At 39.6% G+C, this 23,625-nt stretch overlaps 1 protein-coding gene across 4 annotated transcripts in view; it reads right to left on the minus strand.

Moving 5' to 3' along the window:
* Positions 1 to 511: 511 nt before the first annotated feature.
* The window catches only part of LOC114476890 (CSC1-like protein 2), a 28,712-nt gene continuing 5,598 nt past the window's right edge, over positions 512 to 23,625 (minus strand). The window contains exons 2-24 of one of the 4 annotated variants that reach the window (XM_028468886.1): positions 18,119 to 18,334; positions 17,862 to 17,941; positions 16,246 to 16,284; positions 15,153 to 15,240; positions 15,015 to 15,052; positions 14,785 to 14,927; positions 13,546 to 13,597; positions 13,342 to 13,450; positions 13,163 to 13,233; positions 12,666 to 12,746; positions 12,464 to 12,587; positions 10,898 to 11,031; positions 10,637 to 10,774; positions 10,364 to 10,517; positions 10,099 to 10,205; positions 6,935 to 7,021; positions 6,764 to 6,829; positions 5,313 to 5,475; positions 4,586 to 4,691; positions 4,242 to 4,409; positions 4,031 to 4,146; positions 3,859 to 3,930; positions 512 to 3,276 (exon numbers count right to left, since the gene is read on the minus strand). In XM_028468886.1, coding sequence (XP_028324687.1) covers positions 3,097 to 3,276; positions 3,859 to 3,930; positions 4,031 to 4,146; positions 4,242 to 4,409; positions 4,586 to 4,691; positions 5,313 to 5,475; positions 6,764 to 6,829; positions 6,935 to 7,021; positions 10,099 to 10,205; positions 10,364 to 10,517; positions 10,637 to 10,774; positions 10,898 to 11,031; positions 12,464 to 12,587; positions 12,666 to 12,746; positions 13,163 to 13,233; positions 13,342 to 13,450; positions 13,546 to 13,597; positions 14,785 to 14,927; positions 15,015 to 15,052; positions 15,153 to 15,240; positions 16,246 to 16,284; positions 17,862 to 17,941; positions 18,119 to 18,310 — 2,508 coding nt within the window. In that variant the 5' untranslated portion in view covers positions 18,311 to 18,334 and the 3' untranslated portion in view covers positions 512 to 3,096. Of the gene's footprint in view, positions 3,277 to 3,858; positions 3,931 to 4,030; positions 4,147 to 4,241; positions 4,410 to 4,585; positions 4,692 to 5,312; positions 5,476 to 6,763; positions 6,830 to 6,934; positions 7,022 to 10,098; positions 10,206 to 10,363; positions 10,518 to 10,636; positions 10,775 to 10,897; positions 11,032 to 12,463; positions 12,588 to 12,665; positions 12,747 to 13,162; positions 13,234 to 13,341; positions 13,451 to 13,545; positions 13,598 to 14,784; positions 14,928 to 15,014; positions 15,053 to 15,152; positions 15,241 to 16,245; positions 16,288 to 17,861; positions 17,942 to 18,118; positions 18,335 to 23,625 lie in introns of those variants that run through there. The other 3 variants (XM_028468885.1, XM_028468884.1, XM_028468887.1) reach the window with 3 other exon arrangements.

The following is a 23,625-nucleotide window of genomic DNA, read 5'->3' on the forward strand; positions in this document are numbered from 1 at the left end:
AGTTTTACCACTAAGGGGCAGCATTTTACTGACCAAGAAATATCTGTGAACAATAACACACTACACTGGACGTTCAAACAAATGGGAATAACATGACTGTTATTGTAATGAATCCAACATGGCTATCTTACAACATATTGTGAACTGTATTGTCTAAGTCGTTTTAGTCAGCACATTGTCATGTCGTGCATATTTTCCATGATATTTCATGTAAAGCCTGTTTATCTCATTACTTGAATTTAAATACAATACTTTAATAAATACAATAACTGTGGACAAACTAAATGGGCTACATTTCCTGAAAACATTTCAATTACATTTTTTTTGGACAAACTTACATTTTTTGACTGTATTTTTGTCTTCTTTCCTCTACAATTTGGTTGAATCATGTGTAATACTGCAAATGTATGCCTTGCTGACTGAGTGAGGTAATGTTTTTCTTTCTAAGCCAACAACTGTTATTTTCGTTAATTTTAAATGTCTACAGAAACAAAAACAAAGAAAACCCAAATGATTTTAAATCGATTTATTGTTAAAAGAGGATCAGCTGTATCTACAGAGCAGAACAGGCGTACCTAGAGAATGAAAAGCACATGGTCAGACTGTTTAATCCATTTTTTGTTACTGTCCTTATCTACATTATAAACCTTTCACAACACAAACAAGCTGAAAAACTCTGTTAGAGCTTTTACTGTTCACAAAAATGTCTTTATTTCCATTGACTAAAAGTGTTTATACAGACCTTGTGATCTAAAACAATCTTATTGAAGATTTGGATTTAGCAAAATACGACTAAACATTGCAACCTTGAGATTGACTAATGAAGACCTAATCTTAAATGAAATGCTACGACACTGTACTAGGCCACAATAAGTTTAGTTACAGTAGAAAACTGTTGTTTTTTTTTTTTGGAGAACTAAGCAGGGCCTTTTTTTGAGGCTGTTTACATACAGTGATCACACTTAGGCCACATTTAGCTTAACAAAAGATATGGAATTAAAATACATTCAGTGCTTAATGAACTGGATTGGTTAGACAATCAGATCCGTTTAGTCCTCCACTGGACTGGAGGCTTTATTATGACACATTCAGAGATTTTTAAATCGATCATGGGGGAGGGAAAAGTGTAAAGGTGTATGTAACAAATAAAAATCACCTCATCATGAACAGGAGAGGACCAGACGAATGTCCAACATTCACTTAATCACATTGATACACCCACATCTAGTGCTAATACACCAAAGCGGAATGGACACAGGATTGATTAACAAATGCTGGAACTCTTCTCAATCAGTCATATAGGTGACAATTATTATTAAACTAGTGCACATTTCCCACATTTCTCCTGAGCGGTAAGACAATACAACTCTCCTGCTGCGGTCAAAAGCCATTTAAAAAAAAAAAAAAAATCATCCAGTGAGATTTATTTACCTTCGTTTGACCAAATTAAATTGGGAAAGTCAGGTTTAATGCGTTTACCATGATTATAATCAATAGAGCAGAAAAAGAGGAAGAGAGACATTTCACGTCTTTAACTTTGTAGTAGTCAAACAGTTTTCACCAAACACTGTGAGGCTGAGGCAGAATCTGCTATGCAGTGTGGAGTGTGATTACATGTCTACTGACATGATAGGTTCATGTGCAGCAGGGGAATGTAAACCATGGAATTGTTCTTAAAATAATTCTCTACAACAGATAATGCATCAAAATGAATACATTCTTCTTTTCTATTACACATAAGCTAGCCTTCCTTACACTACGATTTAGTTCGAGCTCAAGCCTTAACTTATTGTCAAAATACCTTGATTAGCATTAAGAACATGATCTTTAATAAAGGGTAACTGTAACAATGTTGAATAACCACTGGGGGCCAACAATATGCTACCCACATGATGTACAAAAAGAGAGCCAGAGATGGCTGGAAGAAGAAGATGTAAAATAGATAACACACAAAGCTACCAGTAGTCAACTAGGTCGACTACCAATTTGAAACTCTGTACATTAATATGTAAACATCTTTAGACATGATACTAACAACAAAAACCAAACTGTTCACAATGAATATCATGTGAAGCTGACCCAAAAGAAAAAAAAACAAAAAAAAAAAAAAACACTTTGCCTCCTCCCTCTAAGCATCACAAGTGGATTGCACAGGCCCTCGGTCTCCAGTCTGCAGCCGTGCAAAGACGCAACATGACTAGCATCACTAGCAGCAGTCCAACAGCATTAGCATTCCCATCACAGGCTCAGAGAACAAGTGTTACAAAAAAAAAAAAAAAAAAAAATCAGTGTAGTGTGACGTGTTAGGGATCAGTTTCTGTGGTTAAACAACATTGGAAGTTGGTTAGGTTTTAAAGTTCCACGTTTGCAAATAAATAGATGACCAAAAAAAAAAGCTATCTTACAACATTGGTGTTGTGCAACTGTACATTTTCAAACCTTCCAGACGTGTTATTTTTTTCTCTTTACATTATCTAAAGGCTTTAATGCCGTTGGAAAAACCATTAGAGAACATCACCTCTGCAAAGTTCCACTACTCTGCTGGCAGGAAAGTTCCTCCCTTGTGCATGTCTTTAAACTCAGGGGAAGCATCAGGTGCAGACGATTAGAGAAGCTGGCAAAGGATTATGGGATGGTCCCTCCATCCTTTACACTTGCCTGACATACTGAAAAGTAACTTGGAGAATCCTGAGCCCTCCTGATCAAGTGCAAATACAGACAGAACATCATATTATCCCCCTCGCAAGGCAAGACAAGGGATTCTTCATTTGTGCATTAGTGTCTTTTATTGGTCCATGTGCATTATTTTCATTAGTGGGAGGGGCTTGCCTTGTCTTTAGCAGGTTGATATCACTGCTCCTGCATTCTCAGTGTATTTTCCCACTGCAGTCCTGATGGCAGAGAGGGAGGAGGAGTCCTTCGACGACTATCAACGTAATCCTTCGCAGATGGTGTGCATATGTTAGTGTGACGCCCCTCGATGAAGGTTGAGATGCTTTGGAGAATTGCGCGTTCAGCTCTTTGTGTATTTCACATCCTTCAGTGCACTTGTTTTTTTAAATTTATTTGTATCTTTTTTTAAATTTAATTGCAGTATCAATGCCGCACTTCATTTTCAATGAGGCTGTCCTCCACGGACTGGAAGTCCTCAGTTAGGCCATTTTGCACATTGATTATCTCCTCGTCCTGCGAGGACCCCTGGCCATCGTCCTCGCCACTGCCTGAGCCACCCTCCTCCGAGTTTGGGTCTTGAAGTACCTGAGCTATATACATTTGCTGTGCAAGGGGAAACAACTGCGTTAATATCTGATCCAAACATTATAAGTTAAACATTTCTCCATCTGCAGGTACATAAAGTCATTTTCCTTCAATTTATACTCCTTATATTTTCACTTTTTAAACTCGTCTCATCTACTGTAAAACATGTATACTGCTTTGCTTCCACTCACTTTAATTCCCACTTGGTTTCAATGACTTGTTTGAATGCCTCATTTGTTATTCTTTAAACCCTCCTCGTATCCTAATGGTCAGTTTGATCCCATTCAATGTTTATCATTCAAAAAAATAATCGTTCACCTTTTTTTTGCTTCATATATCATTACTTTTTATAATTTGATGGGTACAATTGATTAAGTAAAAAATTACCATGATAATATTTTTCATTTGTGCTGAACATTGTCATTATCAAGGGGTTATTTATGTATTACACAAAAACATGATCAACAATTTTTGGAAAATCATTTTCTGGAGGCAAATATCCCTGGGGTCAGATTGACCAGATAATAGGAGGGTTAAGTAGTTTCCCACAAAGAAACTCAAATTCATAGCAATCAATGCAATCAATGACAAAATACATACCGCTGCCTTGTTTGCAGCACTTGTGCACACTGGACGTCCGTTCTCCATTCCATCAATCTCCTGTGAGTCAATCTAATACAGAAAATAGTGTCATTACAATCAGATAAGTCAGAAATGCAGCATTAAAAACCCAAATAAATGCAATTGATGGGAAAAAGCAGTATGCCGTCACCTTGTAGTTGTGCGCACTGAGATACTTAAAGTGTCCAAAGCAGACATGAGAGAGGCAAATGATTATAGTGATGATCAAAACCACAAATGTAAACATGGATGTTGCTGCTGAGAATCCTGTGAGCAGAGGCAGAAAATTACAGATGGTCAGAGAAATCCAAGTATGTGCAAAAACATGATTGGCCAGAAGGTGGAGTCTTTCTTCCTCTTACCAGAGCGAACAGTGGAGAAAAACAGGAGCCAGAACAGACAGAGAATGGGAGCAGCCACCACTTGGTTAACAGCTCCAGAGTGGATCTTCTTGTCTAGTTTGGAGGGCAGGTAAGCGTAGTACATGTTGTACCTGTCAGCCAGGTGCTTGAGCAGCATGTACATGAGGCCTGCAACAGATCAGAAAATGAGTGGCAATAATCCAATAAAGCATGGTGATAAGCCTCTGTGTGAGCAACAGAACCCCCGCAGGGTGTCCCTCCTCCATTATTTGATCAACATACTGATTTGATGAGAACCAGCAGCGAGATAAAGCTTACTGTACAGAATGAATGACCAAACTAACCAAAGGGGACGATGATGGGGCAGGTGATGCTGTAGGTCATAACCACTGTGAACACACACATCATCCAGGCGTATGCTGATCCAAACTGAAACTCATAGGCTTGGTGCTGTAGATGAATGAAAAAACATTGCATTTCACTGATAAAGAAAAAAAAAAAAAAAGAAAAACTCTTTGTTCCCAACTGTTGCTTAAAAAAAAAAAAAAGTATAACACTCCAACTTCAAATCATGCAAAAACTAATCTTTAAGTTATATGTTAAGGTTTTATTTATTCAGACAACTTTTCTCAGGAAATTTACTTTGATCTCCCAACATATTTCGACTGTCAACTGCAAGTCTTCTTCAGAGGCGTCTGCTGATCGCTTTGATGTGTTTTTGAATTTGCGTAATAATTCCAGCAAGTTCATTTTGTCTTCTTTTTGAATAATATGTTAAGGTTTAATTTATTCAAACAACTCTTTTTCAGGAAATTTACTTTGATGTCCTTACATGTTTTGACTATCAACTGCCAGTCTTCTTCAAAAAGAAAGTAACATGTCAGGAGACCAAAGTAAATTTCCTGAAAAAGAGTTGTCTGGATAAATTAAACCTTAACATCTTATTCAAAAACAAGACAAAATGAACCTCCTCGAGTTCATCTTTAAAATTTCTATCAACAGAGACAAGGCCTCACATACCCTCAGCTTATGTTTCATGCACAACACTTCAAAGTGATTCGTTACTCTTACCCTTTTGACGTTCCGGCGTTCAGACGCAGATCGAGCCAAACAAAGTCTGATCATGTACATCAGTAAACCTGGAATCCTTAGCAAGTCCATGGCATTACCGATGAATGCAGACGCAATGACATAGTTGACAAAGAAGGCCCCATTGTCTGGCAGAAAAACACACCTAGAAAGCAAAGACAGTCCCTTAGAGCAAGAACAGAATTTGGGCTCAATCTTAAAAGTGTTTCATGGCAGAAGATTAATTTTTTTACTGGGAGTAAAGGCTCAAGCATAGTCGGGCCGACCCCCGCAAAGCAGAGTCCGGGGACCAATTACATGTAAAGCTAACATTTTACTACCACAAGAATTTCTCCGCATAGTTGATATCACACAAAACACTGCTCAGCATTGTACTGACCCAAATTAAATGTAACACCGACTTGTATTTCACCCTCCTAGTGAAACAGAGCAGGAGAGATGAACACGAGCTTAGAGAGACTGGCAGACGAGCTACGACAGTAACGACAACTTAAAAACACGTCCCAGGAGTACAAGACCTACAGAGAAGAACTAAGAATAATGGGACATGGATGATTTTAATGGAAACTACTACAGGGCGGTGCACCCAAGTATGTAAGCTCTGAAGAAAGTGGACAGTCCATGCCGAGTCCGTTGTGCAAACTTTTTGCTGTACAAAAACAAACCTCTAGACAAATTGTGTTTTTGCGGTGTGTTGAAAAAAAGCGATTCTCATATTAATTAGTAAAAATGGATTAGTATGTAGAATGATCGCTTAAAAAAAAAAAAAAAAAAAAAGCATTTTCTTCCGGTGAACATGAAGTTCAAATCCTTGTTCACTTATAATCCAGTGGGTGGCGGAAATGCACTAAATCGTAGTTTGCCAACCACCATAACCCCCCCCCAAAAAAAGAAGAAGTAGTTCTCAGGTGTCGGACAGACGTAAAGTTAGCCAAGCCGAGGAGTGCTACAGACCACAGAAGATGAAACTGACTGTCGTTCCGCCAGCCTAGCTGAGATGTTGACGGTGGCGATAGGGGAATAGTGGGGGCTGATGAGAAAAGACCCAGTCATTGTGACTGACAATGTGGCTGGGATACAAGCCTATCTCAAAGTTCCGAATATTGTACGCCTGCTTGGTAGAGCGAAGCACAAGGTAGGCCTATGCCGTGTGTGTGAGAGAGATAAAGAGTTGAAGCAATTGTATCAACATTCTGGGAGGGGGATTGGCCCTTACAGCCATCATTAATTACCAATACTTCATTAATTTACTGTTGAATGTCAGTATAATACTAGTATTAATATGTTGCATAACTATTCAGTCATGTAATTCAGGTAACAGTTCCAAAAAACCCAAATCAATATCAAATCGAATCGTGATAATCAATTTAAATCGATACCCAGCCCTATTGTGTTTTATTTTACATTCCATGCAACATTAGTGTCTTACTTACTCAAATCTCACTTTAGCATCTGCCAGAAATCGTCTGTCAAAAAGCCATCGGAAAAAAACATCCAAGCTGTAGAAAAACAAGCAAAAAGAGAGATCGCACAAGTTGAAAGAAGTTTGATGTTGCTGAGGTTCTAGTTTCATGATCATGGTGAACTTTAAAAAAAGGAAGTACCTGCTGAGCCCAAGGGAGGGCAGCAAAAGGACCATGAAGATCAAGAAAGTGTAGCATTTATGCATTGTGGTTCTGTTTTCACCAGATCTGTTGGAACAAGAGAAAACTTAACATGTTAAATGAAAGTTACCTATGTAACTATGGTTCTATGACTCCTGGATGACCGCCAGAGGCTGTGCTTTAAGCACTGAATGATACCATATCGCGCATGCGCAGATCAAGTAGCTATACCAACAAAGTCACGCGTGACCCCTGATGACCCTGCCGGCCATTAAGCACTGGATGACTCATACCAACACAGTCACGAGGAATCCCCACATACTAACCTCATTTCAGGCCAAACGGAAGAACCCTGAACTGGAAATGACATCCCTGTCGGGGAAAGACAGGGATGTGAAAGTAAGCATCCTTTAGGTCGATAGACGTAAACCACTCTCCCCTGTCCACAGCACACAGAACCTCGTCCGTACTGAGCAAATGGAAAGGCAAAACTCTTAGGAACCTGTTGAAACCCCGCAGATCTAAAATAGGGCGAAGTTTGCTGTCCTTTGTCACAAGAAAGTACGTTCACTAGTAACCCCCGGGCTAAGCCACGGGGTCTACTGGCTCGATGGCACCCTTGACCAAGAGGGCAAACAGCTCCTGGTCGAGAGCAAGGGCTTTCACTGGGTCACCTATGATGGTTATCTTGACCTGGCGTCTGAAATGTAGTCTGTATTCCTGTGCCAAGGTGGAAACCACCCAAGCGTCCGGTGCTAAACTAGCCCAATAACTGAGCTACTTCTGGAAAAAACAGCCGGCCTTAAGGTCTCAGGGCCTGGATTCCGTGCCGGGCGCTGATGCTGTTGGTGACCACTGGCGCCAGCTGAGGACCGAAAGGGACCAAAGTACCCTAGGCCTATTATGGGAAGGAAGGCTCCTACTTAGACCAGAGAGCTGCTGCCTGGTCTGTCTAGCCTGAATAGTCCATTCAAGAGCCTCCAGAGGTGCTGATCCAAACAGCTCTCCCGGCTCCACTGGAACACTGCAAAGGACCCTCCTGCTGACATTAGTGAGGGGCGACTGCACTAGCCAAACCTGGCGGCGAACCTGGACGAGTGTGTACATCACCAACCCCAGCTCCTTAGTCATCAGCACTAAAGCCTGGAGGGACGCATCGCTAAGACCGTGCAACGATTCATTCGGTGAAGCCTCTGGCAGGAAGGCTGAGAGAGCCAGCTGGAGGACACCTTGCATCCTGCCTAAGGGCCTTGTCAGGAGACACAATTAGAGCAGCAATGGTTAGCTCTATTGGTGGCATGCATTCCAACCCAAACTTGACGGCATCCTGCATAGCAGCAAGTGCACGGCCATCAGAGGTAGCGTGGAAGAGGGCTCTTAAATATCTCCAGCATGCATGCAACTCTTTCAGGTACTCCTCAGTGGGAGGCACCATGAAGGTTGCTGACGCCGAGCTGCACTGAAAAAAGGCACTCGCCGGGGGCAGCTCTGGCTGAGGAGGGTCCAGCTGCAGATGCAGTAAGGCCCCACAAATGAGGGACCCCATGGAGCGATTCATCGAGCCCCACCCCGAGCTGAGGGCAGAGGAACTTGAGCCAGACATTGAGGCCAGAGAAACTCTCCCCTGAGGTAGTGCATCCCCCCCATACTCTGTGGCGATTGCCGCCATTGAGAGAATGTCCTCCTCGATAACTGCAGTAGCATCAGGAGGAGCAGGCGAGGCCACACTGCCCCCTAACTGTCTCAGTTTGTTTCATGAAAAAAACAGCCTTCATCTGATTAAGCTCCGCCGTAAGCTGGTCCACCCGGGATGCAAGCATGACTTCCTGGCACTCTTCCGGGTAGAAGCACCCCTGGTCTCAGCCTCTCTACGCTTCAATCGGCCAGGAGGGGTCAGCCCCTGAGCTGGGATTAGATGAGGAGGAGATAAACACCCTGGTGAGCTCAACCCCTCCCCCCAGAAGTTCCTCCACCTGTGCCAGTCGAGCAGCCCTCATGGTTTGAGGCATGTAGCTGCAGTTCATGAAGGGATCTTCAGACAGGCCCTCCTTCAGATGTTCAAGGCCCAGGCAGGAGGGACAGAGATCATGAACGTTCTCAGGTTGCATGATAGCCATACAGGCAGCACAGCAGTGATTGGCCAACATAGCCAACACTGAACGAGGAAACAACAACAAGCTGAGAGTGAGGAAGCACTGCCTTCACCAACCAATTTATCTGCAATGCAGTGACCAGGCACTAGCGGGAGCACTATTGCTGGACGAGGTGAAATGTGGCACGCACCACTGCTGAGGTAAGATCGGCGACACTAACTCCCCTACAGGGTAATCAAATGCGCTGCTTACAAGCTGGCTTTGAGCAAACACTCCCTCACCAGACTACTAAACGAGACGTCCCTATGAGGGGAGAGGGAGCACACACACTGTTGTCACAAACAAAGGGTCTTATCAAAAATAAACCGGTACAACCACCGTGGCTACTACTAGCTTGCTATAAGCAGAAGCGCTGTACCCGGCACTAATCTGGCTAACAGTTAAATGGGGAGTAAGCGCACACACCCTGAGAAAAAAAAGAGGCAGCCACCAACAGAAAACGTGTGCTATCGTATCGGTAATATAAGCTGGCTCCAGCAAAAACGCCACAGCCAAACACTAAGTGCTGTCAAAAGAGTTCCTACCCCACACCGCGCTAACGTAACACAACAGACCTAATTATGCTGGATGTGGCGGAAACACATTATCGTCAGCAACAACAGAAAACCGTAATAATCAAAATTGAGGCGGATAGTAACCTTAGTGATTACGATCCAAGGAGAAACGACAAATGCCAAACTCGTCACAGCCTTTGGAGGGCGACCTTAGAGACGCAGCTGACAACAGTCACAAGGCTACTATCAACAAGCTCAATTTTCAAAGCTACTTTGATAGTCCAACATCCGCGAGCGAGAAGATGTAAAGGAACAGATCCTCTGATGACACCGGATGATATAGACCTGCAGGGTCATCAGGGGTCACACGTGACTTTAATATGGTATCATTCAGTGCTTAAAGCACCGCCTCTGGCGGTTAGGAAGGATGGAGCAGAACTGGTGGATTATTGGTATATTCATCCACTCATGATCTAAACTGTCTTTACAATACATTTAAAATCTTAAGTCAACCTACCGGGTCCAGTGGGCTTCAAAGAAGCCTGAGTAGTAGACAATGGTGGGGAGTAAAGCAGAGAAAGACCACAGGAGGAGAGTGGGGAAGAACTGGGTGATAATTGGATTCTGTGGGACACACAGATGGAAACATTAGCAATGTGGGAAATAACTCTTTTTCCACTGAACTTATCTCGTATTACTTCCACTTTTATCTTTTTAGTAATAACCGACAAAAACAGTTGGCCGACTACAGTATACAGATGCATGCATTCATGCAGCCTTACGTTTAGGTACTCCACTGGTTTGGTGACATTAAACTTGTCCATGTTGGAGATGATGATGGCTGGCGTGGTGAGGAAGAAGAGCAGAAGAAAGAGGATACTGTTGATGATGAAGCAGCGGAGCCACCAGGTCATTCCTCCCACTGAAAGATGCTCCCTGTGTGGAAAAAGGTTTTACAACTTTAAAAGTGACACTGAATAATGAATAATTTCAACCTTGATGTTCTGTAATTGTGTCACCAAGCTTATTAAAATGAGAGCTAACTGGTTTCTTACCAGTAGACGTTTTGTGGATCAGGTGCGTAGCCCACACTCCAGTTGTGCGTGCGTAGTTTGGAGCTAAACAGGGAGATTTTGGGCTCCCGCCTGCAGTAACATCCCTGACACTTGCAAGCATTAAAGTCCTTTAAAATTCTGTGAAAAGACATTCAGCCCAAAATCAAATGGATATAAATATATATAAGGCCCCAGAGTGAGGACTACTGAAAGCAATCACAAGCACGTGAACTAATTTTTGTGAAACTTAAATGTACATACATGGCAGTCATCGCCTCATTCTGGAAGGTGACAAAGGCCATTCCTAAAGGTTTCCTGTTAATCTTTTCTCTCTCCTTCCGGTAGTCGTCTTTTAATCGTGTCTCCAGCTCAGTATAGTACTTCACTGCCTCCTCCTGCCAAGAATAAATGGGTTATATTAAACCCAAAAAGGATTTGATGTAGTTCAACTTTATTTATATAGCACAAACTACAACAAAGTCATCTCAAAGTGCTTAACAATATAAAATTCAAAGTAAGAAAAAAAGAACCCAACAAGATCCACATGAACAAGCATTTAGCGACCGTGCAGTGGGAAGAAAAAACTCCTTTTTTTAAAAAAAAAAAAAAAAATAAAACAGGAAGAAATCCCCGGCAAAACCAGGTTCAGAGGTGACGGTCATCTGCCTCCACTGGTTGGGGTTAGTGAACAGAAGGACGAACAGAACAGTATAGAGGAATAGGCCATCGGTGTCCCCGACTAGATGAAACATCAACCAGGAACTGCCAGCTCCAGCATCAAGGCACCATTAATCAGGATCTGCTGTTCTTACAGCAATATACAAACTCCTCTCCAAATTCATACGAGGCCTACAACCTCACCACAACTATTCCTTTTTTCCAGTTTCTAACTGTAGTGACAGATTCAGATTAATTTTTTGATTAAAATATTGTAAAACCGGGCAGTATTTTTCGCTACACTTAAAACAACAGATTTACCTGAAACAAAATAATCAGCATGCCACCAAATCAAAACAATCAGCTGGTATTTATATTCTTTTTGACTGGCCATAGAAACATTTTCAGTCTTACACACTTGACTCTAAATTACAAATACCCCTGCAACCAACGTCAACTACACAGGCAGCTATAAACGGTTTGAGTTTAAACAGCACAAACACTAAATTGGTTTTTTCAAACAAAATTATAGATCAATCACTTTGAATGATCGTCAAAAAAGCTCCAAGAAATTGTGTAAAAAAATTAAAAAAAGCGTTTTAACGAAAAAAAAACCTTTCATTGCGCCAACACACGGTCACTAGGTGTCAGTGAACCACATCAGACCTCGTTTAACTACCTGACTCCTCAATGCATTTTAGCTTGGAAGTTGACAAAACATACTGGGTACATTTATAGATGTGGTTACTTTTTTAACAATTTAAGAACTTAACAGAATCAGAATCTGTTGGAGAAGCAAAAGTTAAACTTAAACTTGACATGAGTTTAGTTACAAAAAAAAAATTATTTGGCAGTTTGATAAACATACCACTTGTTTTTGATATTAGTAATTGAATTAGTTAGTTACCAGGTACTTGTTATCACAAGTTTAAAAAAGGAAAAAAGAAGTAAATTGTATTTCATATTATATTGGACTTGTAAAGGTGAAATTTGTAATTATTGATACCCCGATATATATCGTATTGTTTCATATCAGTATATATTGTATAGAAACATGCAAATCGTTAATCGTATCACGGCAAAGCACACCCCTAGCTCCAAATATAAACTTGTCATTAAGTGGGTCTGTCTACTTCTATTCAGGATAAAGTCCCAACATGCTCCTCTGACCTGCTCACAGCCTTTGATAACACAACAGCAGAGGTGGCCACAGCGCTTTGGGTTGATCATGGTGGTAACGTGCTCTTTAGCATGCTGGTCGAGGTAGAATTTCTTACTGCGTTCAGCCTTTTTTCTGCAAACACAGAAACTGTGTCAGGATTGAAACAAAACATTTTAAATACACAGTGCTGAACATTTAGAAATCACTTACCTTTCAGAGTTTAAATACATCAGTTTGGCCACATTGTAACAGATACGAGCTTCAAGTACGACGCAGTTGTCATACGCTTGCCTAGAAAACAAAAACAGAATTGTTTGAGGGACAATGTAACAGAGAAAACATGTATTATTTTAAAAACCTTGCAAGTGTGTTTTCTGTAGCTATTGTGCGAGTTCTTCTATATTTAAATGATGTAATAAGTACATACAAAAAAAACAGGCTTCATGGTACTTTGGCCCAAGTTGAAATGTAGCACTTTTGGACCTTTTAGACACATGACCTGCCTAATGCTATTCATCTGGTTTCCATTAAGGCCAATTACAACTACAGGCTTGGCATTGTCCAATCCCAGTACATGACAGATGCTCTAACAGGAGAGGGCTTGGATCTCATATACGGTAACACAGTTACTGCCCCAGTCGACACGAGAATTGTACCGTATATACGAGAAGCCCAATTTAACTTTTGATCAGGGGATAAATACTTACTCAAAGTGCTGCTTTATGTCCGTCTCCTCTGCGTATTTGGAGACTCCATTAATAAATAAAGTGCGTTTCACCTGCACGATAGAGATGAAACAACAGAGAGAAGCATTCAGCACCAACACACACAAATATTTATGTAAGGAAAAACTATTTTGTGCAAACATTCGTCTCAAGCCACGCACCAAGTCATCCTCCTTGTAGTGCATTTTGGATGTGTGCCGTCTCATGCTGTAAACCGTCAGTAACAGGTAGAAAAATGCAAAGGTGGTGTGCAGCCACAGAAGTGTATTACTAAAGAAAAAGAAACAAGTAAAGGTAAAAAAAAAAACTCCAAGTCAGCATTTAAAAGAAATGCAGCGAAAAGGGAAATGACAAGAAATACTCACTCTGTATCAAGATTTGCTATCGTGGTTCGCCCAAAACTATAGGCATTATTTTCTGTGTGTGAAAAGAGGAGAAAGTGTTAATTAAAATACTTTTTTTAAGCTAGAAAAGATAAATTACGAAGACAGAAAAAAATAAACTGCATTATTTAAATGGAAACCTGAAGTCCACCCGTTTATGTCTCAGAAAAAGATTTAAACACTAGGGTACAAATAAATGTTAAGTGTCGGACATAATTAGCGCACAGGATACACAAAGAGTGAAATAAACTTTCAATTGGTATCCAGCTAACAAAGTCTGTAATGCTGGTTGCAATAAATTGCCTTGATAACCTGTTAGATAAGAAATGAGTTAAATATGTGTTTCATAAACGTGGATGAAAAAATGCAAACAATGTAGCAAACTTAAGGATTCCCAACCAGGGGAACAAATACTCCTCTGGGTCTGTGTCCACATTGCAGGGAAAATGTAAAGACATTAATAATCTTTTTTTCATTTTATAAGACAATTTTTATTAGTATTAATATTTTTGTATTTTTTTTTTACATCCACAGTGGATAAATGTGGATTACTTCAGTGAAACGACATAAAACGGTAAAACCCCAGCGATATCCATGTCATTTAACATCCTGACCATAAACGAGGAACCAAAAAATGTTGGTTTCAAAGCGAGCACAAGCACGTCTAATGTCCATGTGGTCAAATGCGACCCTACAGCGTGTGACTAATGACAGAATCTGAGAGGTTGACAATGTGACATTAACACTACTCAATAAGTTGTAATAGTAGCATAACAGCATGAAGTTGCCAAATCACCACGTTGGATTTGTTCAGAATCCGACTCACTGTGATCGCTCCGCGGTAGTTCACGATAAGAGCGGATGAAGCGGTGTATCAGTCTGGTTCCAGTAAAAAGTGACCATAAAAGGCTATAAATGGACTGATATGTAGACGTGGGGCAGTGAGGAGGAGACTTCATGTAGTAAAGGAAACTCATCAGTTGAAATACGGAAATTTCTGTGAAACCTAACTTGAGTACAGCAGCCAGCCTACCTGCCCGTTCTGATTGGCTGAGTTGTCTGAAGGGCTCCGCCATCAGCCAATAGAGTGCGGCTTATGTTAGGCTGCTGCATTTATGTGGATGTTTCTTAGAAAATTGCTAAATTATTGTAATGCGGCCAATAAAACAGTGCGCATTATAGCCCGGAAATTAAGGTAATTGGAAACACTAATCATCTCACCTAGTAGGTTTCCCGAGAAGTTAACAGGCAAAATGATGCCCACAGAAAGCACGCCCACCACTACCAGCAGGCCAATGATGTGGCGCTGAAAGGACAAGTAGTGCACTGCATCCTCGCCACACTTCTCACGAATCTCCTCATCCCTTAAAAAAACAAAAAACAATTTAATTTTGTTTATAAATCTTTAACAAGGCTTTATTATGTAAAAAAATTAGTGTAGTCTGACTCACTTGATCCGGAAGATGGCAGTTAGCCAAGAGCAGAAGCCCTGAAAGAGATCATCTCCATTTAGAAGGTGTTGTGGTGTTTCTCACACGCAAACAAACAAAATATGACTTTTCTCACTCCAATAATAAAAACAGACTGACCGTGTCTCTCTGCTCTATGTCCACAGAGCTGGAAACTGAAGTGAGGCGCTCATAGCGCTCAGCTGTTTCTGTCAAGGCCGAGGCCACACTGTTGCAAAACAAAGAACATAGCATTAGCACGGTGCTAACAGACATCCTCTACCCTCACTGAGGTAGATTAGCATAGTGTCTACTCTACAAACAGTGAGTAGGGGAAAGTTGAGAACACAAAGCACACACAAGTACAGTAAAGTGTAAACAAACACACCCAGAATTAAGCTTTAGAGATTCACTGGTTAAGCTGTGTGGGCCTAACAGGCTGGTACAGACTGGTGCTCTGCAGCATTCAGAGTATGAATCCTACCACAAGTCCCTTTTTACTGTATGCCATTTCATACTCGCTAAAATTTAAAACACTCCTTTTCAAGAACCTAGGAATCCAATCAAATAATCAAGAGTTATGACGATGACCTGAGCTTTGCCAGAATTTCATCATTAGTTTGTTTACATGAGAGGATGACATCACGCAGGGCTAAAAGATCTCTAATGGAATGAGGAGAAAGCTGCGGCAGTAATGGTGAGTCCTCACCACCCCCACATTCCTGTGAGGAGGAGGAAGAGGAGGAATCACTCATCTCTTCTCTAAAAGACAGGAAGCAGTGTAGGTGTACGGAGTTAGGGCGCGTCTATGGGCAACCACTGCACAGGGAAGCATTACCTTTCCCTGTACGCATCCTGAATGTGTGGCAGATGTGCTGCGCTCATACAGGAGAAGCTGGTGCATTCATAAAGAGGTCAATACACAGATTAGTGCCTTACAAATCTGATTAGTGAAGACAAAGAGGACAGGGAAACCCAAGTACAACAGTGATTAAGAGAAGGAAGGCGTTAGGAGTCTGGCACAAGGAAAAGCCTGGAGGTGGAAAAGTTTGATCAACAACGGAAACACGTTGATGTCCAGTGTGTGTGTGTGTGTGTGTGTGTGTGTGTGTGCGTGCGTGTATGTGCGTGTGTGTGTGTGTGTGTGTGGGGGGAGGGGTACGTGTTAGGTTAAAAACGAAAAAAGGTCAAGGACAGAAGAAGCAAGTAAATCGTCGATATGGCGACAACATACTATTCCCGATCATCCAGGCGACTGTAACGTTGATCCATTCTTCTGGTGGAGGGAAAATGCAAAACAAAACCAAATTTCTTAGTTAAAAAAATAAAATAAAGACAGTCTATAGAAACTCAGCTGGACGCACAGCCTTAAATGTCTCTGTACAGACTGGTACACATCCTCCTTATATGGAAAATCCATTATAGCAGTCATAACAACATAAACATCCCTGATGTAAATCACTTGGATTGTTCAAATATCAATCCCTTTTTTAATTGTGATAAAAAAAAAAAAAAAAAAAACACATAAGACAAAGAACTAAAGTCACAACACATTTCCTGCTTGCAGGAAAAGTGTCCCAGGCCGCCACCTCCTCCTCCCAACACACTGCAACCCAATTCTTTGGTCGCATCCAGCTGCAAAAATAGTGTAGCTACAACAAAGCACAAACAGCAGGAGGATGAAGGTAATGGAGCTCTGTACTTTCCAGGGTTCACAGGCAAAGAGGGCTGAAGCCACCTCATACACAGCTCTGTTCACTTCATTTAAAAGCTCACATCAGGTTTGATTTATTCTCAAACCGGCCTGATTTAAAAAAAAAACGCAACAATCTTGGCAACCCAGTATGCATATTTAACAAATATTTAAAAGTAAATAGTAGGTGTTTTCTGTAACAATAGATTTTTTGCCATTTTAATTGATCCATTCTGAAAGTCAGATTGGATGCTCTAGCACAGGGGTGTCATACTCATTTTAGTTCAGGGGCCAAATACGGAGCAGTTTGATCTCAAGTGGGCCACGGATTTTAAGCGGGAAAACGAGTAATTTCAACATTAATGTGCCCTAGTTTGCACTTCTACGTATACATAAAATACTAAATGTGTAAGAAATCAATTATATCCAAGCAATAAGTGATAGATATCAGTGACAACAGGATATTCACTTTAAATGTCTTAGATTTTGTGACAGATATCTATTTAATTAAAGCAAATATGTCATATTTTGAGGGAAATTGAAGGATTTTGGGAGAATTTTGAATTTTTTTTTCAACAGTTTAACACTAAAAATGACTGATCATGCGATATAAGCACCAAGAGTGTTAACTTTCATTTACACAATGATTCATGTTCTCTCTGTCATTTTAAGTTTCTCCTGCGGGCCAAATTGGATGCTCCAAAGGACCATGAGTTTGACAAATGTGCTCTAGCCCCTTCTTGAGTTTGACACGTGTCGTGTAAAGGAACCTTACTTGTTTAGCTGCTTATATTATTCAAAGCAATGAGCAAACATTGGTAGGATTTTACATTTTTAGGACAAACAAAACAGTGCTAAACTCTACTCTACCCATTGCTTTAAATGCAAAGCAAAAAACAAAAGTCAGCTAGATTTGCTCAGTTGTTTGTGGACCCTTGGGTTAAACCAATATAAAAACAACACCCTGAAATGAGAAATAAGTTTGTTATTCAACATTTTTCAAAGACAGTTGGTACCAAAGAAAGCTCAAACAGCCTTAGTAAATGAGAGTTCAGTATCTTTTAAAAGGTTACCAAATGTTGAAATCTATTCACATTGTCAGCGTTGAACCCAAACACAAATTTGTATCGACTGTGTTTTGAAATATTGTTTTATACCTGTCAGCATCCGTCACCAGAGCCAGCCGTCCATAGTCCCATGCTACTTTCCTCAGGATGGAGAAAACCACCAGCAACATCTAGAGAAAAAAAAGGTAACAGTGGTTGTTAACAACTTCTGATCTTTGGTTTGAAACTAAGGTATACAAAAACACCATTATGGTGAAACACCTAAACACAACGCTAAAGGGCTTTTCCAGAGTAATTAGGACATGTTGAGTATCTCTTCAAACCAGATCCAAGAAAGAAATACTCACCAGAAAGAACATAAAATCCAGGGCAAGAACTGTTGGGATGCCACCGAAGGGCAAGCCCTGAAGCACGGTGCTGCGGATTCGAGCCGAATAACAGTAGTAGAAGTCTTTGGAAGTGGAGTTGGGGGTCGGTGTTGCACCGGAGCATCCTTGTGCGCCCCAAACGGCCATCATTACAATCAGTATAAGGTACATCGCTCACTGCATTATGTTTCCAACCTTTCAGCAACAAAAAAAAAAGAAAGAAAGATTCTCCAGATGAATAAATAAGAGTTCAGTGTCAATGGTCAAAATGCATGTGATGAGAACAGTGAGACTATAACCTGGAACGTTTATATAAGCTGAGTAGGGTTAATGTCACATTGTCAACTACTCAGATTCCATCATTAGTCACATGCTATAGGGTCGTATTTGACCGCATGGGCATTTGAAATGTGCTCGCTTTGAAACAAACATTTTCGGTTCCTCATTTATGGTCAGGATGTTAAATGACATACAATAACCTTAGCATCAAATACAAAGAGAATTGTGGAAAGTCAAGTAGATGTTTCTAATGATCAAAGATGCCATCATCAATATATTAACATTTTCCTAACTGGGGCCACATTAGTAATAAAATTTATAATCTATATATATATATAAATATAAGATTTTTAATCCTCAGTCATATAAACAAAGTCCAAAACAAAGGTTTTTTGTAGTTTTTTCTAAAAAAAAAAATGAGAGATCTACATTTACACTTGTGTAAAACTGGGATTAGTATATTATCAAATGCTGCTTTTTTTGTTATTAAATGATCATATTTTATTAGTATTTTAAACATTTTTAACATTACATACCAAAAAAAAGGCCGACAGCGTTGAACAAGCTTTAGTCAACGTGGAACCAGCATGCATTTGCAAGTCTTTTGGCAAAAGTTGACAAATGCTTTGTTTTTTCACACTTGAAGTGCTTTCCTTGTGCCCTTCTACCCACTATTACCAGCAGTATCCACAATGCTGCTCATCTGCCCTAACACTAACTCATTTATCTGCTCTCTGGTATGCTGTGACATCACTGACGAGAGACGCAGCCGGAGCTGGACAATAAGCTGATAGACCACAGAGTTCAAATGGACCTGCCTCAACCCAAGCAGGAAACAACAACCCCCTGTGCCTTCAGATGCATCATGGAACCATCGACCCAATGGAGGCCTCTTAACATTCAACACTAACCTCCAGAAATGAAGAGTAGATTTCAGATTAAATTATCAACTTCAAATTTCTGTTTAAAAGACTTTTTCGCCAACATTAAGCCTGAAACGATTCAGTGACTAAACCGACTAAATCGATTCAGAAAATGAGACTTGGTGTGATCCACCCGCACGACTCGCTTTTAATTAAACACTGCAGCTCCACTTCTGCTACATACTTCCATGGGCAGCAGTGTTTGGCTGAAAAAGCTGCAAAAATCACTGTTTACTTAAAAAAAAAAAAGACAGCGACCTAAAATGTTGGATCATTACACACTGAACAAAAAGATAGCAATGTGCGGTGTGTTTATTGTAAATCAGTTTTAGCATTTCTTAGCAGCACTTTATGGGGTCTATTTAACACAGTGGACTTTGTTGCAAAACACTTATATTTAGTTAAGGCAGATATGTAAATATGGGCCTAAAACCTTAATTTTTTCAGTTTAATTCCATATAAAACTAAAGCGACCATGATTAAAGATTTGACATCACCTGTTCCTCCTTGTAATTTTAATCATTTAAAAATTCACATTGATGTACGAAAATCATTAATAATGGAAACAGAAAAACAGAACAAATTGCATAAATATAAATAACATATATACACAGCAATATTTTTGTTAAAAAATACAGTGATGTTCTGCTTTTTTGCTTCATATTTAAGAAAGCTGCATTTGTTGTAAAATTGAATTTGTTTTGTCTTACTTTTTAAGTTAAATACTAAAATGTTATTGTTAGTTGAACTTTGGGGAAAAAGTTTTGTTCTACCTTAATTTTGATAATGATTTTGCACCATTTAGTGAAACAGTGTAGTGTTTATTTGAGCAATGTTTCTTATTAGGCCTTTATTGCAGTACTGCCTGTTTAACAGCTGTGTTTATTTTCTTTCAATTCTTCCATGTTTTTGTGGAATAAGTAGAAGAAGCATAAAGACTGCAAAAAGTGATTTCTCTTACATTATTAATCGATTACTGCAGCATTAGCCAACATAACTGTGTAGGGTTTACAGTACGCTTTCTTTGCTATAAATGTATATAATGGGATGGTTAAATTTTCTTCAACTGATGGCATTACATTGACTTCCAACCCTAACAGAAATATTGTAACAAAGTCAAACAAAACCAGCATCAACGTCACTTTGAATGTGATTTTGCTGCTGCATGCCAAAATGTGCAACTTTAAATTTGATGTAAATTGCAGATGACTTAGTTGGATTTGGCGCTATAATGTAATTTTTATTGTCATAAAACATCCACAATTTTGGTTGGTGGCCAAGGTCAAAGAAATTCTATGGAAGTCAGTCCACAGCATTTTACTTAACTAAAATGTACCGTATACATGTGCTTCCTCCACTCATTACTGCATAAATAGTAACAAAAATAATAATAATATTCAACATTCATAAAGTGTTATGATCTGAAATTACTTCATCATAATTTTATCCATTGCCAACTTTTTTGAATAAAAACTATTTGGATTTTCTCTGTCACTTAAAAGACATTCAACTAGACTATTATTGTACATCACAGTGACTCACAAGCACATGACGGTTGCTATGGTAACCAAAGGTCTAGCACACATCCTAAAATACAAATAAACACAGAGCATCCGAAGCTTATCCAGTCGAGACTTGCCCTGGAGGTGGACTCTTGTTTACTGTCAACTACACAATACTGTACGGCTGCGTTAATGATTTGAGATAATAACTCATTTATTTGGACAAACAACATACAAACACTAGAGCCAATCAACTAAAAAACCATGACAATACTGTGTATCATTTAATTCAGTGCAGGCAGGTGCATGCTAACATTTAATTGTTCTGTGCTTTTCCAGCTGAATGCATGACAGGACAAAGCAAAATACAGACGCCTAATGGCATCAAATGAAAAGCACATTTCAGACATGAGCAGGCAAGTCTATATGGACTACACAAGGCAATGAAAATGTATCGTGCCATTAGTATTATTAGTATTAAATGTTTATGCTGGGTTTAGTTAGCTTAGCTGTTGAAAAACAGTCGAAAGGTTGGAACTTGGGAAAAAAAAAAAAAAAAAAAAAAAGAAACAACCTGTGACAAGTATTTACACGACATGGCTCCGGGCACTCAAGTCACCACCTTGTATTTACAACACATAATAAAGACGACTAATGTAAAGAACAAAATGTCACATGTGTCCTTAATCAAGCTTGGTGATAAATATTTCAGACACAAAAAATACGAAACAGGATTAGTGTTTAAAGAGGGTGTCAAATAATACACAGAGATAATTCTGCATTTAGACATCCATTAGGGTCATTGTTTGGTTTGCTTCAGAACAACATTCCTTTTGTGCTTTAGAAGAACGGCGCTGATGGCTGATAAACATTTGCTCATACATTAATAGCCTTGTTGGAATTAGCCTGTAAATCATTGATGACTGCTGAGTGGATGGGTGAGGGCTATCACAGATTGTGATTATGTCAGAAGATGGTCTGATAAATACGTCAAAGTCATAAGCAAAACTAGATAGGGCAGATATACAGTCAGGGGCTCAGAGCACCGCTCTTTTTTATGAGCAGAATTTAAAATAAGAATAACAAAAATACAAGTATGATGAAGCGTAATTCATACAGTCTAATGATGAGATTCATATTTGTTTATCTGTCTCACAATTGATTGGTCATCTGCCCAGAATGGACTTGTACCCTGAGCCAAGTCAGCTAAGATACGCTCCAGTAGTCCATGACCCTGTTCAGGATAAGAACATGCAGTGCCTGGAAGGTGCTTTTGATGTTTGATTCAAAAACAACAGGGAAGTCATGTGAAGTTTTAATGAACAAGTTCAAATAACATAATTCAAAATAGGTTGACTCAATTTGGCTAACCTAAAATAAGTCATGAGTGTGAAAACAGCAGTGCGGCGCATACTGCTTTCAGTTGTGTGGAATGCTACGCTGCATGCCCTGGATGTCATAAACGTTGGTCAAACTGAATCTCAGCTGACAGCTGCTACATTCCCCCAAACACCACACAGATACAGCTATAGCTTCCTTATCCTGCTGCACAGCGGTGACAATGTAATGCAAAGCAGTGAAACTAGTCCTCGCCCTTACAGCACTTTGGTGCTTAAACAGTGTTGCAATGAATACATAACTTCCTGCTGCTTTTCTATTGGGAAATAGTCATAGATGGGACAGAATTTTCTAAGGTTAACTTTGGTGAGAAAACCTGATTAGAGCGACAACAAATGACTTTTGATCAAACCAAAGAAAAGTTCTTTCAATGATTGAAAGTCCAGTGGGTAAAAGATTCGTCAAACCAGGGATTTCATTGTTATCAAGTTGCACTAAACAGAGTTTTGAATCACACCTGTAGATTTAGTGGAAGAAGTTATTTTTATATTAACCGATAACTGCAGTAAAATCTCAAAAATGTTAAAAACATGGTTTATAATCAAAGTGATTGTTCATAGCGTTTGTTTTGTATATTCCATCTCATCTTTTCAACAAATAACCTCAGTATGACCCAGAGGCATTATATTAAGATTACAAGCTACTACATGGCTGTTCTTTTCATTAACCAGGAAGAAACATTCCACAACTATCACAGCTAATCTTTTGACTGTTATATGTTTGTGATGAAGTCCATATAAAACTATGAAAATGTTGCAACTTACTTATCTGATACCTAATATTCCTCTCTATAAAATACAGCTCATCTGATAAATGGCTGGAGAATGTCAGGAATTGTTGACCTGGTTTCACTATTAGATCTTGGGCAGGTTTGGGAATATTTAGGTTTGCGATTCAATTATGAATCGATGAATCTTGATACACTTTTTCACAGCATTTCTGTGTTTCTCACCGTTACCACTGATAAATTGGGGTTTTTTATGGGGTTTTTTTTTAAACAGCATTTGCATTCAGACAGGAGATAAATTGACCTCTTTTATCTTTTGTTTAAAAGGTGTGTACATTTTTTTTTCTTTTTTTTTTTAAAAAAAATTGGTTATCAAAATACTTTTTCTAGCTCCTGCCATAACCCAGAATCAGAATCAGAATCAGAATCATCTTTATTGGCCAAGTGTATGTTGTACACACGAGGAATTTGACTCGGTCAACTGTGCTCTCTCCAATAGACAACCGTAAATGGGGCGTGGCAATACTGATCACTAATTTGATCAATTTTGAGCTGATTTCAGAAAACAGAGATAAAGAGGGCAGGTATACACTAATGAAAGGGAAGACCAATAACTCCTTGGTTACATTGGTAAATGTATATGCTCCACCAGAATGT

This window comes from Gouania willdenowi, chromosome 15 (genome assembly GCF_900634775.1).
Source record: "Gouania willdenowi chromosome 15, fGouWil2.1, whole genome shotgun sequence".
NCBI lineage: Eukaryota > Metazoa > Chordata > Actinopteri > Blenniiformes > Gobiesocidae > Gouania > Gouania willdenowi.